General features: G+C 41.3%; 1 protein-coding gene and 1 pseudogene across 1 annotated transcript; both read right to left on the bottom strand.

Moving 5' to 3' along the window:
- Positions 1 to 8,649: 8,649 nt before the first annotated feature.
- Positions 8,650 to 9,568, bottom strand: LOC124394287 (annotated as a pseudogene).
- A 1,180-nt stretch (positions 9,569 to 10,748) lies between these two features.
- LOC124394286 (olfactory receptor 51G2-like) lies at positions 10,749 to 11,844 on the bottom strand. Its single transcript, XM_046862432.1, has 2 exons — positions 11,810 to 11,844; positions 10,749 to 11,706 (listed from the first exon to the last, which is right to left on the bottom strand). Exon 2 carries the CDS (start codon positions 11,697 to 11,699, stop codon positions 10,749 to 10,751), a length of 951 nt encoding a protein of 316 aa, XP_046718388.1. The 5' UTR covers positions 11,700 to 11,706; positions 11,810 to 11,844.
- Between the last annotated feature and the right edge of the window lie 739 nt (positions 11,845 to 12,583).

The raw sequence follows: 12,583 nt of genomic DNA, 5'->3' as shown, positions 1-12,583 counted from the left end.
ACATCGCAGGTCTCACCACAGTCCTATAAACTTTTCATTTCATTCTTGCAGATACTTTACTATCACAAATCACTCCTGTCACTCTTCTCCACCCACTCCACCCTGCCTGCACACTTTTCTTTACTTCTCTAACACACTCTCTATTACTTTGCACTGTTGACCCCAGGTACCTGAACTCCTCCACCTTCTCCATCTCTTCTCCCTGCAACCGCACCACTCCACTGCCTTCCCTCTCATTCACACACATGTACTCTGTCTTACTTTTACTGAATTTCATTCCCCTTCTCTCCAGCGCAAATCTCCACCTCTCCAGGCTCTTCTCAACCTGCTTACTACTCTCACCACAAATCACAATATCATCTGCAAACATCATAGTTCAAGGAGACTCCTGTCTGACCTCGTCCGTCAACCTGTCCATCACCACTGCAAACAAGAAAGGGTTTAGGGCAGATCCTTGATGTAGTCCAACCCTCACCCTGAACCATTTTGTTTTTCCTACTGCACACTTTACTGCTGTCACACTGTCCTCATACATGTCCTGCACCACCCTTACATACTTTTCTAACACACCTGACTTACTCGTACAGTACCACAGCTCCTCTCTCAGCACCCGGTCGTACGCTTTCTCTAAATACACAAATACACAATGCAATTCCCTCTGTCCTTCTCTATACTTCTCTATTAACATCCTCAAAGCAAATAAGGCATCTGTGGTGCTCTTCCTCAGCATGAAACCATACTGTTGCTCACAGATGGTCACCTCTTCTCTCAGCCTGGCTTCCACTACTCTTTCCCATAACTTCATGGTGTGACTGATCAACTTAATTCCCCTGTAGTTACTGCAGGTCTGCACATCTCCCTTATGCTTAAAGATCGGTACCAGCACATTCCTTCTCCATTCCTCAGGCATCCTCCCACCTTCCAGAATCTTGTTAAACAATCTGGTTAAAAACTCCACTGCCATCTCTCCTAAACATCTCCATGCTTCTACAGGTATGTCATCTGGTCCAACCGACTTTCCACTCTTCATCCTCTTAATCGCTGCTCTCACTTCCTCCTTACTAATCCTATCTACATCCTGCTTTACCAACTCCACATCATCCAACCTTCTCTCTCTCTCTGATTTTCCACATTCATCAGCTGCTCAAAATACTCCTCCACCTTCTCAACACACTCTCCTCACTAGTCAACACATTTCCTCTCCATCCTTTATTGCTCTAACTTGCAGCACATCCTTCCCAGCTCGGTCCCTCTGCCTGGCCAATCAGTATAAATCCTTTTCTCCTTCCTTAGTGTCCAACCTCTCATACAGCTCCTCATATGCCTTTTCCTTGGCTTTCGCCACATCCCTCTTTACCTGCTGCCGCATCTCCTTGTACTCCTGCCTACTTTTCTCATCACTCTGTCTATTCTGTTTTGCCAACCTCTTTCTCCTTATGCTCTCCTGCACTTCCTCATTCCACCACCACGTCTCCTTGTCTTCCTTTCTATTTCCAGATGTCACACCAAGTACTTTTCTAGCTGCCTCCTCATCACTCCTGCAGTAGTGTCCCAATCACCTAACACCTCTTCACCACCACCGAGCCCCTGTCTGACCTCTTCCCTGAACCTCACACTACACTCTTCCTCCTTTAGTTTCCACCATCTTATTTGTCTTTCAGTCCTCACTCTCCTTCTCTTCTTCTTTGCCTCCAAAACCATCCTACAGACCACCATCCGATGCTGTCTAGCTACACTGTCCCCCGCCAACACCTTACAGTCTCCAATCTCCTTCAGGTTGCATCTCCTGCATAGCACATAGTCCACCTGTGTGCACCTTCCTCCACTCTTATAGGTCACCTATGATCCTCCTTCTTAAAATAAGTGTTCACCACTGCCATTTCCATCCTTTCATCAAAATCTACCACTATCTGCTCTTCCACATTCCTCTCCTTAAGGCCATATGTACCCATCACCTCCTCATCACCTCTGTTCCCTTCACCCACTACACTCTTACTGTACTCTCCTTCAGAATCACCCCTACACCATTTATTTTTCCATCCACACCATAGTAGAACAGTTTGAACCCACCTCCAATGTTCCTGGCCTTACTCCCTTTCCACTTGATCTCCCGAACCCACAAAATCTCCTCTCCATCATATCAGCTATCTCTCCCTTTACCCATCATAGTACTAACATTTAAAGTACCAACCCGAACCTCCACTCTCCTACACTGCTCCTTTTCCTGCCGTCTCTGTATACGTCCTCCACCTTCTCAACACACTCTCCTCACTAGTCAACACATTTCCTCTCCATCCTTTATTGCTCTAACTTGCAGTACATCCTTCCCAGCTCGGTCCCTCTGCCTGGCCAATCGGTATAAATCCTTTTCTCCTTCCTTAGTGTCCAACCTCTCATACAGCTCCTCATATGCCTTTTCCTTGGCTTTCGCCACATCCCTCTTTACCTGCTGCCGCATCTCCTTGTACTCCTGCCTACTTTTCTCATCACTCTGTCTATTCTGTTTTGCCAACCTCTTTCTCCTTATGCTCTCCTGCACTTCCTCATTCCACCACCACGTCTCCTTGTCTTCCTTTCTATTTCCAGATGTCACACCAAGTACTTTTCTAGCTGCCTCCTCATCACTCCTGCAGTAGTGTCCCAATCACCTAACACCTCTTCACCACCACCGAGCCCCTGTCTGACCTCTTCCCTGAACCTCACACTACACTCTTCCTCCTTTAGTTTCCACCATCTTATTTTTCTTTCAGTCCTCACTCTCCTTCTCTTCTTCTTTGCCTCCAAAACCATCCTACAGACCACCACCCGATGCTGTCTAGCTACACTGTCCCCCGCCAACACCTTACAGTCTCCAATCTCCTTCAGGTTGCATCTCCTGCATAGCACATAGTCCACCTGTGTGCACCTTGCTCCGCTCTTATAGGTCACCTTATGATCCTCCTTCTTAAAATAAGTGTTCACCACTGCCATTTCCATCCTTTCATCAAAATCTACCACTATCTGCTCTTCCACATTCCTCTCCTTAAGGCCATATGTACCCATCACCTCCTCATCACCTCTGTTCCCTTCACCCACTACACTCTTACTGTACTCTCCTTCAGAATCACCCCTACACCATTTATTTTTCCATCCACACCATAGTAGAACAGTTTGAACCCACCTCCAATGTTCCTGGCCTTACTCCCTTTCCACTTGATCTCCCGAACCCACAAAATCTCCTCTCCATCATATCAGCTATCTCTCCCTTTACCCATCATAGTACTAACATTTAAAGTACCAACCCGAACCTCCACTCTCCTACACTGCTCCTTTTCCTGCCGTCTCTGTATACGTCTTCCTCCTCTCCTTCTCCTCCTTTGGCCAACAGTAGCCCAATTTCCACCGGTACCCTGTCGGCTAACGATACCTGGCTGTGTGCTTCAGGTCATTGTCATGTTGGAAGACCCAGCCTCGACCCATCTTCAATTCTCTAACTGAGGGAAGGGGGTTGTTCCCCAAAATCTTGCAATACATGGCCCCAGTCATCCTCTCCTTAATAAAGTGCCATCGCCCTGTCCCATGTGCAGAAAAACACTCCAAAAGCATGATGCTACCACCCCCCTGCTTCACAGTAGGGATGGTGTTCTTGGGATGGTACTCATCATTTTTCTTCCTCCCAACACGTTTAGTGGAATTATGACCCAAAAGTTCTATTTTGGTCTCATCTGACCACATGACTTTCTCCCATGACTCCTCTGGATCATCCAAATGGTTATTGGCATACTTAAGACGTGCCTGGACATGTGCTGGTTTAAGCAGAGGAACCTTCCGTGCCACACACGATTTCAAACCATGACGTCTTAGTGAATTACCAACAGTAACCTTGGAAACGGTGGTCCCAGCTCTTTTCAGGTCATTGACCAGCTCCCCACCGTGTAGTTCTGGGCTGATTTCTCACCTTCTTTAGGATCATTGAGACCCCACGAGGTGAGATATTGCATGGACCCCCAGTCCGAGGGAGACTGACAGTCATGTTTAGCTTCTTCCATTTTCTAATGATTGCTCCAACAGTGGACCTTTTTTCACCAAGCTGCTTGGCAATTTCCCCGTAGCCCTTTCCAGCCTTGTGGAGGTGTACAATTTTGTCTCTAGTGTCTTTGGACTGCTCGATGGTCTTGGCCATGTTAGTAGTTGGATTCTTACTGATTGTATGGGGTGGACAGGTGTCTTTATGCAGCTAACGACCTCAAACAGGTGCATCTAATTTAGGATAATAAATGTAGTGGAGGTGGACATTTTAAAGGCAGACTAACAGGTCTTTGAGGGTCAGAATTCTAGCTGATAGACAAGTGTTCAAATACTTATTTGCAGCTGTATCATACAAATAAATAGTTTTAAAAATCATATATTGTGATTTCTGACCCCTCCATGATTTCTAAGTGGGAGAACTTGCAAAATAGCAGGGTGTTCAAATACTTATTTTCCTAATTGTGAAATTAGACTTGCTAAACAAGGCTAGCTAACTTTATTATAAGCCATGTGTAGTTTAAGTTAGTGGGCAACACTGCATTATTGTGTGGTTTAGGGGTCATTTGATCTGGTGTAGAATACCGGGGGGATTTGGGCAACATCCCTCTCTACCTGCTGCCGCATCTCCTTGTACTCCTGCCTACTTTTCTCATCACTCTGTCTATCCCACTTCTGTTTTGCCAACCTCTTTCTCCTTATGCTCTCCTGCACTTCCTCATTCCACCACCACGTCTCCTTGTCTTCCTTTCTATTTCCAGATGTCACACCAAGTACTTTTCTAGCTGCCTCCTCATCACTCCTGCAGTAGTTTCCCAATCATCCAACACCTCTTCACCACCACCGAGCCCCTGTCTGACCTCTTCCCTGAACCTCACACTACACTCTTCCTCCTTCAGTTTCCACCATCTTATTCTTCTTTCAGTCCTCACTCTCCTTCTCTTCTTCTTTGTCTCCAAAACCATCCTACAGACCACCATCCGATGCTGTCTAGCTACACTGTCCCCGCCAACACCTTACAGTCTCCAATTTCCTTCAGGTTGCATCTCCTGCATAGAACATAGTCCACCTGTGTGCACCTTCCTCCGCTCTTATAGGTCCCCTTATGATCCTCCTTCTTCTTAAAATAAGTGTTAACCACTGCCATTTCCATCCTTTCAGCAAAATCTACCACCATCTGCCCTTCCACATTCCTCTCCTTAAGGCCATACGTACCCATCACCTCCTCATCACCTCTGTTCCCTTCACCCACTACACTCTTACTGTACTCTCCTTCAGAATCACCCATACACCATTTATTTTTCCATCCACACCATAGCAAAACAGTTTGAACCCACCTCCAATGTTCCTGGCCTTACTCCCTTTCCACTTGATCTCCCGAAAACACAAAATCTGCTCTCCATCATATCAGCTATCTCTCTCCCTTTACCCATCATAGTACTAACATTCAAAGTACCAACACGAACCTTCACTCTCCTACACTGCTCCTTTTCCTGCCGTCTCTGTATACGTCTTCCTCCTCTCCTTCTCCTCCTTTGGCCAACAGTAGCCCAATTTCCACCGGTACCCTGTCGGCTAACGATACCTGTGGCGGTCGTTGTTAACCCGGGCCTCGACCGATCCGGTATGAAATTCTCATTTGTGATCCGCATATTTGATTTGGCAAATGTTTTACGCTGGATGCCCTTTCTAACGCCACCCTCCCCATTTACCCGGGCTTGGGACCGGCACTAAGAGTGCACTGGCTTGTGCATCCATAATGGCTGGGTTATTTATATATATATATATATATACATACAGTGAGGAAAGTATTAAGTATTTGAACACCCTGCTATTTTGCAAGTTCTCCCACTTAGAAATCATGGAGGGGTCTGAAATTGTCATCGTAGGTCCATTGTCCACTGTGAGAGACATGATCTAAAAAAAAAAAACAGAAATCACAATGTATGATTTTTTTTTTACTATTTCTTTGTATGATACAGCTGCAAATAAGTATTTGATCACCTGAGAAAGTCAATGTTAATATTTGGTACAGTAGCCTTTGTTTGCAATTACGGAGGTCAAACGTTTCCTGTAGTTTTTCACCAGGTTTGCACACACTGCAGGAGAGATTTTGGCCCACTCCTCCACACAGATCTTCTCTAGATCAGTCAGGTTTCTGGCCTGTCGCTGAGAAACATGGAGTTTGAGCTCCTCCAAAGATTCTCTATTGGGTTTAGGTCTGAGACTGGCTAGGCCACGCCAGAACCTTGATATGCTTCTTACAGAGCCACTCCTTGGTTATCCTGGCTGTGTGCTTCGGGTCATTGTCATGTTGGAAGACCCGGCCTCGACCCATCTTCAATGCTCTAACTGAGGGAAGGGGTTGTTCCCAAAATCTTGCAATACATGGCCCCGTCATCCTCTCCTTAATAAAGTGCCATCGCCCTGTCCCATGTGCAAAAAACATTCCAAAAGCATGATGCTACCACCCCTGCTTCACAGTAGGGATGGTGTTCTTGGATGGTACTCATCATTCTTCTTCCTCCAAACACGTTTAGTGGAATTATGACCCAAAAGTTCTAGTTTGAACCCACCTCCAATGTTCCTGGCCTTACTCCCTTTCCACTTGATCTCCGAAAACACAAAATCTGCTCTCCATCATATCAGCTATCTCTCCCTTTACCCATCATAGTACCAACATTTAAAGTACCAACACGAACCTTCACTCTCCTACACTGCTCCTTTTCCTGCCGTCTCTGTATCGTCTTCCTCCTCTCCTTCTCCTCCTTTGGCCAACAGTAGCCCAATTTCCACCGGTACCCTGTCGGCTAACGATACCTGTGGCGGTCGTTGTTAACCCGGCCTCGACCGATCCGGTATGAAATTCTCATTTGTGATCCGCATATTTGATTTGGCAAATGTTTTACGCTGGATGCCCTTTCTAACGCCACCCTCCCCATTTACCCGGCTTGGGACCGGCACTAAGAGTGCACTGGCTTGTGCATCCATAATGGCTGGGTTATTTATATATATATATATATATATATATATATACATACAGTGAGGAAAGTATTAAGTATTTGAACACCTGAGAAAGTCAATGTTAATATTTGGTACAGTAGCCTTTGTTTGCAATTACAGAGGTCAAACGTTTCCTGTAGTTTTTCACCAGGTTTGCACACACTGCAGGAGGGATTTTGGCCCACCTCCACACAGATCTTCTCTAGATCAGTCAGGTTTCTGGCCTGTTGCTGAGAAACATGGAGTTTGAGCTCCTCCAAAGATTCTCTATTGGGTTTAGGTCTGAGACTGGCTAGGCCACGCCAGAACCTTGATATGCTTCTTACAGAGCCACTCCTTGGTTATCCTGGCTGTGTGCTTCGGTCATTGTCATGTTGGAAGACCCAGCCTCGACCCATCTTCAATGCTCTAACTGAGGGAAGGAGGTTGTTCCCAAAATCTTGCAATACATGGCCCCGTCATCCTCTCCTTAATACAGTGCAGTCGCCTGTCCCATGTGCAAAAACATTCCAAAAGCATGATGCTACCACCCCTGCTTCACAGTAGGGATGGTGTTCTTGGATGGTACTCATCATTCTTCTTCCTCCAAACACGTTTAGTGGAATTATGACCCAAAAGTTCTATTTTGGTCTCATCTGACCACATGACTTTCTCCCATGACTCCTCTGGATCATCCAAATAGTCATTGGCAAACTTAAGATGTGCCTGGACATGTGCTGGTTTAAGCAGGGGAACCTTCCGTGCCATGCATGATTTCAAACCATGACGCCTTAGTGTATTACCAACAGTAACCTTGGAAACGGTGGTCCCAGCTCTTTTCAGGTCATTGACCAGCTCCCCCCCGTGTAGTTCTGGGCTGATTTCTCACCTTCCTTAGGATCATTGAGACCCCACGAGGTGAGATATTGCATGGACCCCCAGTCCGAGGGAGATTGACAGTCATGTTTAGCTTCTTCCATTTTCTAATGATTGCTCCAACAGTGGACCTTTTTCACCAAGCTGCTTGGCAATTTCCCGTAGCCCTTTCCAGCCTTGTGGAGGTGTACAATTTTGTCTCTAGTGTCTTTGGACTGCTCTTTGGTCTTGGCCATGTTAGTAGTTGGATTCTTACTGATTGTATGGGGTGGACAGGTGTCTTTATGCAGCTAACGACCTCAAACAGGTGCATCTAATTTAAGATAATAAATGTAGTGGAGGTGGACATTTTAAAGGCAGACTAACAGGTCTTTGAGGGTCAGAATTCTAGCTGATAGACAGGTGTTCAAATACTTATTTGCAGCTGTATCATACAAATAAATAGTTTAAAATCATATATTGTGATTTCTGGATTTTTTTTAGATTATGTCTCTCACAATGGACATGCACCTACGATGACAATTTCAGACCCCTCCATGATTTCTAAGTGGGAGAACTTGCAAAAATATTTATCGGGTTATATGTGAGGCTATTTTGACACCCAATAGAGCATAAATTAATAAAATAATTTAGAAAGAAAAATGAGGATATAAAAATTTACACTACATATGCAAAGAGTATTTTTTAATTAAACAGTTAAAGACAGGTAATTGAAGATTGCTATTGATATGCCGACAAAGCTCATAGAATTGAATGTAATGCTTATTCACAAAATAACTTCACAAATTATGTAAATGCCACCTTACGCTTTTTCAGCACTATTAGAAATGTATTTCTAATGTCTCTTGTTTTCATTCCATATATAATTGGATTAATAACCGTAGAAGTGTAAAAATCATTAAACCGCATATTTGCTGTGCAACGGGTGATATATTCGAAAAACGATACGAAATGATGGTAAAGTTAGAAACTATTTCATACAGAAGAAATGTGATTATTTGTGCTAAACATGTGTTTACAGCCTTACTTCTAGCATTGGCTTGTGAGTGAAAAATACAGGTTTTGACAATCTGTGCATAAGAAAATAATTGAATAGACACACTAATGCCCTGCATAACCCCAGTTATTGCTAATCCATAAGCATTGTTTACAGTAAAGTCACCACCACATGAGAGCTGTAACAGTGCACTATTGCTACAATACACATTTAAAACAAATGCCTTACATTTCAAAAATCTTGATTGAAGAGCAAACAGCACAACAATCATAGAAATGTCAAGGCCCCATGCCAGTGCTATCACACCACCAATTGTGTATGGACCCATTATTGAATTATATCTTAGTGGCTTGCATATTGCTATGTATCGATCGAAAGACATGGCTGCAAGTATAAAAGTACACTACTTGTTTTAGTTTTTCGCTGGTTAATATTAGGGTTGTCAACTGTTTACAATAATTGCAATTAATCAGATGATTTTAATTAATTAACTCGCAACTTAATCACACATTTTTATCTGTTCTAAATGCACCTTTAAAAATACTTTTCAAGTTTTAATACTCTAATCAACATGGGCATGGACAGATTTTAATGCTTTATGCCAATGTATATTTATTATTAATGAAACCAAACTCAACATAGAGCATAAGGACAAAATTCTTGTAAATGTTTTGAAATAATTATGGTGTTTTAAATCACGTAAATCATCAGGACACCAATGGAACCTTTGCTACAATTCCACACTACTACCTCTTCTTCTTCTTCTTCTTCGGCTGCTCCCATTAGGTGATCATCCGTCTCCATACAACTCTGTCCTCTACAATCCAAAAACACACAATGCATCTGCTTCTGACCTTCTCTATACTTCTCCATCAACATTCTTAAAGCAAATATTGCATCTGTTGTGCTCTTCCTCGGCATAAAACTATTCAGAAACTATATCTTACCCAAAGGCACCTTTAAGAACCACCATCTCTTTCTCTCTGTCTCTCTCTCTTCATCATTTTCTCTCCATATAATTTTCTCTGTCTATTTCTCGCAACCTCTGTCCATCTATCTCACTAATTATATTTCTATCCATCTTTCAAATTGTGTAGTAAACAGAGAAAACAATTTAAAACATTTCTTTCCAAAAATGCTTTGCATAATCACATTCTAAAAAAAATAAATGTGATATTGTTTATTGTAATTACGAAAAAGTAAATAATTTAATTTTACAGTTATTTCATCTTGATACATTTGCATTCATTAATCCACAACTGATCCCACAAAAAACTCTCACACTTAAAACAGAAACAATTAAAACTAATGGTCATTACTTCGTATTGTTGAAATATAAAGCACAATTTCATGCTTCTCTGCATCAGATAAAGACAAAATATTTCTTAGCTTAGCAATATTTCTAAGCAATAAAGTTGCTGTCTTAAATAACTCCCAGGTCTTTATCTGTTGAACTAGTATTTACTGTACATGCTTTTAAACTTCTTGTAACAATACAAACACCAATTTAGGGCACATGTAAAGCATAAAGTATTTGAATGTTATTACATATGTAAACTGTTTAAATGTAACTTCATAAACTAGGCAATATTTGCTTTATTTAATTATTTTTTTATTTATACTTTGTTTATGAAGAACTTGCAAAAATATTTATCGGGTTATATGTGAGGCTATTTTGACACCCAATAGAGCATAAATTAATAAAATAATTTAGAAAGAAAAATGAGGATATAAAAATTTACACTACATATGCAAACACATAATTGTTTATGTGGAGTATTTTTTAATTAAACAGTTAAAGACAGGTAATTGAAGATTGCTACTGATATGCCGACAAAGCTCATAGAATTGAATGTAAAGCTTCTTCACAAAATAACTTGTTCACAAATTATGTAAATGCCACCTTACGCTTTTTCAGCACTATTACAAATGTATTTCTAATGTCTCTTGTTTTCATTCCATATATAATTGGATTAATAACCGGTAGAAGTGTAAAAATCATTAAACCGCATATTTGCTGTGCAACAGGTGATATATTCGAAAAACGATACGAAATGATGGTAAAGTTAGAAACTATTTCATACAGAAGAAATGTAATTATTTGTGCTAAACATGTGTTTACAGCCTTACTTCTAGCATTGGCTTGTGAGTGAAAAATACAGGTTTTGAGAATCTGTGCATAAGAAAATAATTGAATAGACACACTAATGCCCTGCATAACCCCAGTTATTGCTAATCCATAAGCATTGTTTACAGTAAAGTCACCACCACATGAGAGCTGTAACAGTGCACTATTGCTACAATACACATTTAAAACAAATGCCTTACATTTCAAAAATCTTGATTGAAGAGCAAACAGCACAACAATCATAGAAATGTCAAGGCCCCATGCCAGTGCTATCACACCACCAATTGTGTATGGACCCATTATTGAATTATATCTTAGTGGCTTGCATATTGCTATGTATCGATCGAAAGACATGGCTGCAAGTATAAAAAGTACACTACCTCCATAACAATGAAGCAAAAAACCTTGCAAAACACATGTTGGGTAATAAACCATATTTGTTTGGGTTACAATATCCAGAAGCACTCTGGGCAAAGCACATGTAATTGCCAGCATATCTGCCAAAGGAAGACTGAACAAAATGTAAAACATGGGTTTATGAAGGCTTTGCTGTGTAACAATCAATGCTAAAATTGTAACATTACAGAACATTGAGAACAAATAGATCAGCATTCCAGTGATAAAAACAGGATAAATAGCTGGAGAAGGAATATCAAATCTGGCAATTTGAAGGTTGAAACTGAATGTGTTATTGAAAAGTTGTTGCTCCATTTAGAACCTGTTGGAGATATAAACAGAAAAAAATATATATTTTAAATGATTAATCTGCATTTTGTTCCTTTTTAATTGACAGCAGATTTTCCTTTAATTATTGTCTTCACCTTGCAAAAGGTCCAGCTGTGTTGATAGAGTGACATGGTGTGCCACATTTATATTCTCTTTCCTCCAAAGAGCTTGCAGGTTACTCAGGGGTCACCAGAGGATATGAACACGCTCTGGTTCTTAACAAGTATAACATGATTAGCTTGCAATAAAGTAACAAACAGTTTAACCTTGGTATCATCAAAAGCAATTAAACTAGAAAGGGAGCAAAATTAAAAACCAAATAGTGATCACATTAATAAGAACATTTGAAAGTGTAAGATGCATGACATTTTTGTAATGAAAGTCTACTTACTGGTGTGTATGTGTGTAAGTGTGTGCTTGTTATGGTTATCAGGTGAGTTCAGAGGTGGCAAAAGTACACTACTTGTTTTAGTTTTTCGCTGGTTAATATTAGGGTTGTCAACTGTTTACAATAATTGCAATTAATCAGATGATTTTAATTAATTAACTCGCAACTTAATCACACAGTTTTATCTGTTCTAAATGCACCTTTAAAAAATACTTTTCAAGTTTTTAATACTCTAATCAACATGGGCATGGACAGATTTTAATGCTTTATGCCAATGTATATTTATTATTAGTGAAACCAAACTCAACATAGAGAATAAAGACAAAATTCTTGTAAATGTTTTGAAATAATTATGGTGTTTTAAATCACGTAAATCATCAGGACACCAATGGAACCTTTGCTACAATTCCACACTACTACCTCTTCTTCTTCTTCTTTCGGCTGGTCCTATTAGGGGTCGCCACAGTGGATCATCCATCTC

This window comes from Silurus meridionalis, chromosome 12 (genome assembly GCF_014805685.1).
Source record: "Silurus meridionalis isolate SWU-2019-XX chromosome 12, ASM1480568v1, whole genome shotgun sequence".
Classification (NCBI taxonomy): Eukaryota; Metazoa; Chordata; class Actinopteri; order Siluriformes; family Siluridae; genus Silurus; species Silurus meridionalis.
The sequence above is the reverse complement of the archived record's forward strand: the minus strand, read 5'-3'. Positions and strand labels throughout refer to the sequence as shown.

What these genes read in the sequence shown, in the direction of transcription:
- LOC124394286 (XM_046862432.1), bottom strand. Translation starts at nt 11,699, where the DNA reads ATGGAGCAACAACTTTTCAATAACACATTCAGTTTCAACCTTCAAATT.